Source organism: Pyxicephalus adspersus, chromosome 1 (assembly GCF_032062135.1).
Source record: "Pyxicephalus adspersus chromosome 1, UCB_Pads_2.0, whole genome shotgun sequence".
Taxonomy (NCBI): Eukaryota; Metazoa; Chordata; class Amphibia; order Anura; family Pyxicephalidae; genus Pyxicephalus; species Pyxicephalus adspersus.
Window position 1 is genome coordinate 68,252,670 of NC_092858.1, and position 9,502 is coordinate 68,262,171.

A 9,502-nucleotide genomic window follows, 5' to 3' on the forward strand; every position below is an offset into this window, starting at 1 on the left:
TCGTGAATGAACCACACACGTAACAAACTGTCTGGATCATTAAGGAAATTTATAGGCATGAGGCATGATGACAAATGAAATCAATCGCAGTTAGTATGGTCTCTGGCCTTAAAAAAGAAAACTGCTGTTAAAATTTGTAATATTTTTAACGAATTTCACACAATATATAAAATAGTTGCATCACAAAAAGATGTGCTAGAGAAAAACTGAACATAGATTTGAAATCTGCATCAAAAATACTACTGAGTCCACATAAAATTATATCTGATGAAAAGGACATGTTGACCTGTGCAATTATTGGCTACAATATAAACAGCAGAATGCCTCATAGCTGAGCTATGCCACAGTTTGATCAAGCCTACTGAGAAGTTTCTCAACCTATTTTGTGTTTGATTTTTGTGAAACCATTGTAATTGAAGATGTGAATGTAGTGTTTAACCAAAATTCCAAACTGAAGTTTCCAACAAACTTTGCAACACTGCCCAACAGTAACAAAAAGTATCAATATCAGTGGTCAGACTGCCTTAAGATTTATACACGTCAGTTGTGCTCGAGATGCGCAGTGCTGTGACGAGTTGTGCTAATTTCAGACGACAATCTATAATGTGTACAAAGTCCGTTAAGCTGAAGTCATTTCTTAAATTTACCAATACCATTTATACTGCATATTCAGGCCCCAGTTATACATAGGTAAGATGGGCCCAGGGTGTGCACAACAGTAGAAATACTGAACATAAAATACATTAACTTTATGTTTTTATTTCAGTATAGGCATCCTTATACTGAACAGTGCTTGAATAACCATGTAATGGTAAACCATGTTTAATAGTGAACAGTTTCATCTAATATTAAAATACAAATGCTACCAAATTATGAATTACTTTCAGCAAAGCTACTCTCACAGACACTTTAACACATTACTGAACCAAAACATTTACAAGACAGAACCATTACACCAGGGGGGATGACATTGCAAAACAGGAATTTGGATTAAGACTGTAGTGCATCAGATAGTAAATATTACAGATTCAAGGTAGATACAACAGCATCTAATGCATCTTTATCGAACCTATTTTTTTTTTTTTAACTGCTTCTTCATAAAAGTGTGCAGGAAAATGGGAATAGCTACTTTCCTGACAGGAAAGCATGCTCTAAATGCAGGGAAGAAAGGTAAAGATAAGACCTTTAACAGCAAAATTATCATCAAAATAACAGGTGGCTGACCAACAGCGTCTAACAGACAGAACACGCAATGAAATTAATACAGCGGGTCCAAGCCAAGTTATAAAACCTTAATCAGCATTTGTGTTCACTCAGCTACAGCAGACCCTGGCTAGCATGCTGTCCAACAGATCTCCCAGATATGTAAGAGGATAGATTTCAGTACATATTTACTGAAACTACCCTATTGGTCTCAGAAATCAAATTTCATGGCATAGTGAAAAACATTCTATAAAGTGCTCTAAATATACAATACATGAGTGCCGAAAAAAAGGGCCATTTGTTGCAGAGGTTTATAGCAGCTACATTTCTTAGTACAGAGATGCAGCTGTAGACAACTACTTTGACTATCTAGGCTGCTAAAAGCTGCAGCAATTAGTAATTAAGTAGCGGTTAGAAATTGCTGCATAAACTTTTGACACCTTAGATGCAGCTTACCAGAGGAATAGCTGTGCGCTTTAAAAAAAAAAAAAAACTGCAACATACTGCATTTAAAAAAACAAACAGCATGAGGCCATATTAGAAACAAGCCAACGAATCAATGTACATCGTCATTTTTTTTTTTTTTTTTTTTGCTTTTGCTGTAGCATCTTATTCGTGATATTAAAAGTAAAGTCTACTCTCCATATATTGTCAAATTAAATTTACCCACCTAATTTTTTATTTTAAAAAAAAAAAAAAAAAAAAATATTTCTTAATCTTCAATAAATGCCAAATTATCCAGAGAAAAGCAAACATTCTCAGAAATAATGACAGTTTACATATTTCTGTAATGACAAAGCTGCTGTGTCATGTACTATACATTTTTACTTTACAGATATTTGTGCATTAGATATAGTATAAGATCATAAAACAACCAGTTAAGCTGCATGAAGTCAGTTGGGCCCTTACAACCTACGTCACCCGATCTCGAGCATGGGTCAGGTGACGTAGGAAGAAGAACAGGAAGAAGAGAAGACATAGGTGATGGAAATCTATAGAAGTTTGTACAATCAGATTTAATAGTGAACGGTCAGTGCAGTGGTAATGTATGCTAAAATAAATCTGTTACAATGCAAGGTGATACACCAAGCATGATTGCATTGATCAACAAAATCCACCTGTGCAGTAAGATGAATGAACTTCACAGACAACCCTTTTATGTAGAGTAAAAAGTGTGTGATTGTTTTTTAGTAGGTGCAACACCCTTTAAAAAATAAAAAAAATTAAAAAAGGGGGTGAGTGAAGCACCACCTCCTAAAACAAACAAAGCCTGCCAGGATACCTACGTCAGGCATCCATCCCGGGAGACTCTTGGGCGGTCCTCCTGTGCATGCCCAAGCATGCGCAAAAGGTGCCTCCATGCGCAGTGAGATCAGCAATTTTTTTTTTCATCCTACGTCACCCAATCAACCCCACATACTTTTTCACGTCATCTTCCTCCTACTTCCCTCCTCCTTTCTACTTTATAAACATATAATAAAACTTGAATTTGGAATATCTAATGTAAGGAATGACCCTTTTTGGAGCAGACATTGGCTGTTTGTACCAATAAGCATAGCTTTTCTTTTGAAACTGAAATTTTGTACTGTTCCATTGTTTTAATGTATTTACTGTCTCATGGAGTTCCTTTATTAAACTTCACTTGAAAAAAAAAAGTCACCCATGTTACAGTCAGAATGTACACCGCATACTGGGTGAAAGAAGCAGGAGTTTTTGTGTTGGGTCTCATTTAAAAAAAAAAGGGCTGTGGAATTTCATCATTAAGCATGTTGCAGTGCATGAGATCCCAAAATGCACCATGTCCTAAAAGCCCTAAATCACACAAACTTTTATTTTTTTAATTTGTGCATTTATAGGATGCAGTCATGTCAAACATTAAAATTCTTCACCAGTGTGGTCTCATGAACAAAAATGGATTTTGCAGGCTTAGTTACAATTGTGTTTTATGTTCACAAATATATGCTGTAATCCTTCCACCTAACTGCTTGATGACTCAGTTGTGTTTGCAGCAGGAATGTACACAGTGACATGTCACCGCACACACACTCCCACCCAGGGCGCTGCCACATCTTCCGATCATTGCTTAGTCCAGCCAATCACAAGCAGACACTTCACACACCTCTACACTTCTCTATTTTTAGGAAAGGGACTCTGTCACTGCACGTTGACTCACACTGCACAGCATTCTTTTCATAGACAACCTACAGTAAGTAAATGAAGGGCTTTATTCATTAGCAGAGCTGACAGAAATGAATTTCCATATGATATCAGTGCACTGCATTATACAGCCACCATCACTATGAGCATGACAAATAGGGAGCAATACAGCCACTCATCCAAGGGTTAATTCTGCACTACAGGTTTGAATTCCTTGTAAACCAAAACATATGACACACACATCATACAAGTTCCTGTTTTGAAAGTTTCATTTTTTGAAGAAAAAAAAAAATTATATTATTATACTTTTAGTTTCAAATTGATTTCAAAGATTTCCAAAAACACTAATTTACAGATTTACTATCTTGCTTTCTATATTGTTATATAATTGTATACATTTTGTGCACTGCCTAACATTAGCCCCAGAGTACAAACTAACATTTATTATTTCATTTTCTATATTGGGTAAACATTTGGCATTAGTTTCCAGCCTAAAATTGATCTAGCAGTGTCAAAAGAAGGCCTTCTAGGGCCAATTCTGAGGGAAGCAAACCAACCAGTTTTAACAATGTAGGTTACTGAAAGAGAAAAAAAAATCAAATAAAAAAAATTAAAAACTCCTAGAACAGGAGCATCTAGAACCCCGATGGGTACTAAATCTTTTACCTTAGTACGGCAACACAGTTCTAAACACCAAGTGCCATTTCAGACCCACGGTGAACAGCAGCTTCTGCCTCAGACACAATATTGGTGCCAAATGATCCCATCAAGTGAATGAGAGCTGGGAACCATATTGTGCACACAGCCTGTGGCTGCAGTGGATTGTGGTGAAGTTCCACAAAAGGACAATTATCTTTTGGCTGCCTAGTTGCAGCTCTACCTACCAAAAGCAACAAAAGAAAATGGCAAACCATGCATTTGTTTCCCCGGAAGTTTAAATAACGGATTATAGGACAAGAGAGGTGATACTACCATATTTCAGTGAAGATGGAGACTTTGTGTACTGTTGTAACATACCTGGACTACTAACCCATATGGGAGTACCAGAATACCGAGCAGAAGATTGGTGGCTTTTCATGGACAGTTCCACTCCAAAGTTTGAAATCTGTTTTACTGCATAATGGCAACTGCTATGCATCAATTCCAATTGGTCACTTAACAAAATTTGAAGGAGAATATGAAAATATCCAAATGGTCTTACAAAAGCTTTGCTATCATGAACATCAATGGTCCATATGTGTATTTAAAAATGGTGATTTTTGATTTTTAAAACTTCCTTTTTGGAGAGCAAAGTGCAGTGCTCAACCCAGAAATTTTTTTAAGCCTGGTGGGAAGAAATTGTAGGTGGCAGCCTCTGTATTGTGACCAAACTCTTTAGTAACCACCCAAAAACACCCGGGTGGGTGCTGAAAAGTGCCAGGTGGTGCACCCAGCTAAAAGGGCCTGGGGAGAACCCTGAAGTGGATACACAAAGTACCCATGTTTCATCTGCTTGTGGGATAGTAGCGCAAAGCAGGAATATTTGATGGACCCCAGATTTGGAAACTGATAAATGATTCAAATTTCACAAGTTACACGACTGATACTGAAGCTTCTGCCTGGCATAGCTATGTCATGGTTGTCAAGAACTTCTTGGGTAACCACAAAGTACAAAGTTATGAAGAACTGGTACAAAACTTGCTCTTTAAACCTAAAAAATTTATCTCCATAGACATTTGCAAAAATTTCCAGAAAACCTTGCCGATTTTAGTGAGGAACAAGGGGGGAGGTTCCATCAAGATATAAAGGAATCAAGGCAGATGGGATAGAGACTAGGGGTAGGCAAACTTTTTCACTAAAATTTGGCAGAGAGGTCGGGCCGATAGAGTGGGCGGGGTTATGCCATCATGACGTCACTAATTGTGACGTCATAATGGCATAACCCCGCCCACTCTACCATCGCAGATCCGAGCCCGCGATGGGAGAGTGGGCGGGGTTATGCCATTATGACGTCACAATTAGTGGTTGTTCGCCCACTTCCCCGAGCCCGGGATTTGTACAGGGGGCATGGTCCCCCTGGAGCCGCTGAAGTAGAGAGGTCAACGGGCCACCTGTGCCTGGTCCATTAAAGTAAAACATCAGTTATTTCACTGTTTTTTTTTTTTTACTGCTCTATTGTTCTGCAAAGGTCTCTGCAGTAATATGGCATACTTTAGATTGGCGTTTTGTTACATACCTTCTTTTAAAAAAAAAACAAGTTTAGGAAAGATATAGGGGGAGGGGGAGAAAACACTGCTTTAAACACTAATATACAACTGCAAACTGATACCAAGACAAGCCTCAATAATTTATTGAACCATGTTTTAAAGCTGTGGAAGTTTTAGGTTTTAAGTTTCACAAAAAGAAGCTGCAATGAAGCCTTTAGCTATAAAATCAATAAGCTTCACAACAGTATGATGCAGCATGTTCTCCCTAACTTGTCTAGAGTGCATTTATGTTTTATACAGAACAATTCCAGGAATTCAACCAGGGAGAGAAAAACACACAAAGAACATCTCACCTTTTCTGCTGATATGAACTGAGGCCAATTGTTGTCTCCGTCTGCAAACAAACACACCAGTCAGAATTTCCATATTCAGGTTTATTAGGATTTATCATTTATAACATTCAAATTGTCAATATAACTGAATTCTTGTAGCTCATTGAAAAAAATGACAAATTTTGACCTGATGTATCTTATTCCCCTATATTTAAAAAGATTATTAAATGTGGTTTAGATACCAATGATGTGCAGTAACATGCTATAAACCAAGCAGGAAAAAAAACCCTTTGAAAATAACTTGAATTCCAGTTAGCTGTGCTATGTTACTGCACCAAATGCTGTTGGGATTGTTTTGTTTTTTTCTCAATAGACATTAAAAATTATTCATCAGTTTTGATCCACGGCTTACTGTGTATTAGTGGGAGACATCAACGCAATCAAATAGAACACAAAGCTGTGAAAATGAAAGGCATGTCAGAATTTTCTGTGAAGTGTACATGAATGCACATTTGCCCCCATTTAGCAAAACCATCTAATATCATTGAACTACACAACATTAGGCATGCATTTTTCACCTATTCAAAGATGTAATAAAAACTAATCTAGAGACATCCACACACGATACCCTGGAATAAGATGCCGCTCTTAAGGGTCAACTCCAAGCAAGCAGCTAAATGCACAGTTGGAATCCAAACCCCAATCAGCCGAAACATTAATACAGGTGAAAAGGAGTAACTTGAAAAAAAAAAAAAATGGAGCATGTCAGTGGGTGGGATTTATCTGTCAGTGAACAGTCTGTACTTGGAGATATTGTATTGGAAGTAGGAAAATGGGCAATCATTCAAAGATCTGAGCAACTGTGCCTAGGGTCAACTTATATTAGTTAGACAACTGAGATCAGAGCATCTGTGAAATGGCAGGTCATGTGGGGTCTTGCCTAAAATGATCCAGGGAAGGACAGGCCCATGGGCGTCCAAGGCTCAATAATGTGTTTACATTTTGTTTGTGCCTGTGGTATTGTGGTGGGGGTCCAATCGTTATGCTGACCATAAGGGAAAGCCAAGAAACAGTGCATCACACTTAACTGCATAGTTGCAGGCCAGTCTGAGTGATCATGCTAAGCCCTGTGCACATAGAGAACATCTCACTTTTTTTTTGTTTTTTCACTTTTTTTTTTTTAAACTTGTGCAGATGGCCTGATGTGTCATTCATATGGGCAAGAGATGGCAGCAAGGTAAGCTGGCATAGGCAAGTGTGTCTTAAGGGACCTACTGGCAACGTCTTGGTGCCAGATACAACAGTACATCTTTGTGGGTCTTGTGAAGTCAATACCACTAAGGTCTGAGCTGTTCTGACAACACAAAGGGGATCTATACAATATTAGCAAGTTTTATTTGTATGTTTTGGCTAATCAATTTAAAGGGGAACATTTTTACCTGGCAAAGACTTTTTCGTTTTTTTAATTTTATTGAGCTCATTTTGTTATCCAGACACTCCTGCCAAATAGAATGATCAGGTACTGTAATCCTTAGATCTGGCCTGATACCCACCATAACCAGTGACTGGACAATGAAAGAGTAGCAGCACAATGCATAGTTCTCCCCAGAGGTTTTTAGCCGGTTGCTCCGCCCAGCTACTTTGAATACCCCACCCAGCTCTCGGCAGCTCTCCTCCTGGCATGCACGGATCTCAGTGAGGCTGCTCTGTGCCACCTGTGCTCTGTGCCATCCATTCAGAGGATTGCTGCTGCCGATGAGAGGTGAGCACACACAGTTCATCCTTCATGTGAAGGAGACACAGGCAGCCCCGCCCCCATCTCATAGCACGAGCTCTGCCTGTGAAATGTATCCACCTCTAGCTCTGCATGCCGTTCTGCATCCTCCCAGCTCTGTGTGTACAAACCTCCATATCTCCTAATATGTATGTCACAATGACCTGTAATTTTCAGGGTGTACAGGGGACCCTCATAGATACTAGTTATTACAATTTCAGCCCCCCAGCTGTAAAGAATTTCAAGATATGGGGGTCACAAATGTAAAAAGTTATGAAAATTGAACTTTGGTTTTGCTGTTTCAGAGGAAAGTGCAACTAGGAGTCCTAAATTGAAAATGCAAATTGGGGACCCCAGAGCCACTAACATAGCAAGGAGCATTGGGGTGGGGTCATAAATCTATACCTATAAAACTACTGTCTGCTCCTCTTCTTTGTATACCAATTTCTCCTAGGTGGGGGTACAAAACTGAAAATATAGGTGCAAGTGGCGGGCACATTCTCCCCTTACAATCCCATTACTACAGCATCATTAGAACATAAAACACTCTGCCCATTAAAATGGGTTTCCCTGCCCTGTTACACATTCCTCTCCACTTATCTAACATTCTGAACTTCAATTGGGGAATGGGGAGGTGTAAGAAACCAAAAATATAGGTATAAGTGGGGAACATCTGTGACTAACATCCCCTAAAACTTCATCACTATGGCATCATTAGAAAATGAACTCTGCCCACTAAATGTTATTGAGGTTGAGGCACTGGAAGGTTACAGTCGTGTGTAACAAGGAAGAGCATTTTGATGGACAGTTTTATTTTAATGTTGTAATGATGCCATGGTGATGAAAGGTGATCGCCACACGTGTCTCCCACTTCCACCTATATTTTTGTTTCCCTGCACCTCCTAATTCTAGAGAAATTGGGGTTTGAGGTAAGATGCAGGCAGCACATTTTGCTAGGTAGAGATTTATGTTCTCATAACGCCATAGTAATTACATTTTAGAAAGGTTTAGCCACAAGTGTCCCCCACTTGCTCCTACAGTTTCAGTTTCCTTTGCCTCCACGTGTACCTTAAAAATTTCAAGGTAATACAACCGACAGTTTAGGAGATATGAAGGTTTGAACACAGCGAGTTGTTAGGTTGCAGAATTTGACAAGAAGCTTTTACACACGCAGCTATCACACTGTACTGCCGATGACATTACACACTGCGGATAAACTTCACAGTGTTTTTTATTAGAATATGGTCAGTGATGGGAGGGGATCACTGTCTGTCTTGTCCCCATCTGATATCACATGCATGATGCTATTAAAACATTAAAACATTAACATTATATTAAAGAGTGACTTTCTCTGTTATAAAATGGAAAAATGTGCGATTTTATACTTTTTTGGGGAGGACCTCTCCCCTTCAGTCTTTCGGTAAAGACCAAAGGGGAAATCCGCAGCCTCCTGGGATATTTGTGTCAGATATCCCAAGAGGCTCTGCACTGCTCCTTGTGTGCATGCACCTTCAGAGGCTTTCTTATAATGTAAAAAAAAAAAGTGTTCAATCTCATGCATGCGCAGTGCAAGGCAGCACTGGACCTACGAGTGAGCGTCAAAGAAAAGGTGGAAGCTGAGCCAGCATGGGCCTGCTGGGCTAATTTTGTAAAAGAATTAAGTGGGGAAAAAAAATGTTTTCACAAAAGTTCACTTTAAAGACACAGGAGCACATCTGAAGTTAGGCTGAATTCACACCGGCAGTATTCACACCGGCAATAAGGTTACATTTGTCCATTCCTTATGCCAGGAACCACTGCTGCCTAAAAAACTTCTAGCTCTGAAAAAGCCCAGCACCTACTGTCTGTTA

At 39.0% G+C, this 9,502-nt stretch overlaps 1 protein-coding gene across 1 annotated transcript in view; it reads right to left on the bottom strand.

The window, feature by feature from the left end:
* The window catches only part of TMEM131 (transmembrane protein 131), a gene marked incomplete in the record, with an annotated part of 89,414 nt that overhangs the window by 57,623 nt on the left and 22,289 nt on the right, over window positions 1-9,502 (bottom strand). Inside the window, 1 exon segment of the mRNA XM_072412979.1 lies at window positions 5,900-5,940. Within this exon segment, the coding sequence (XP_072269080.1) occupies window positions 5,900-5,940 (41 nt within the window).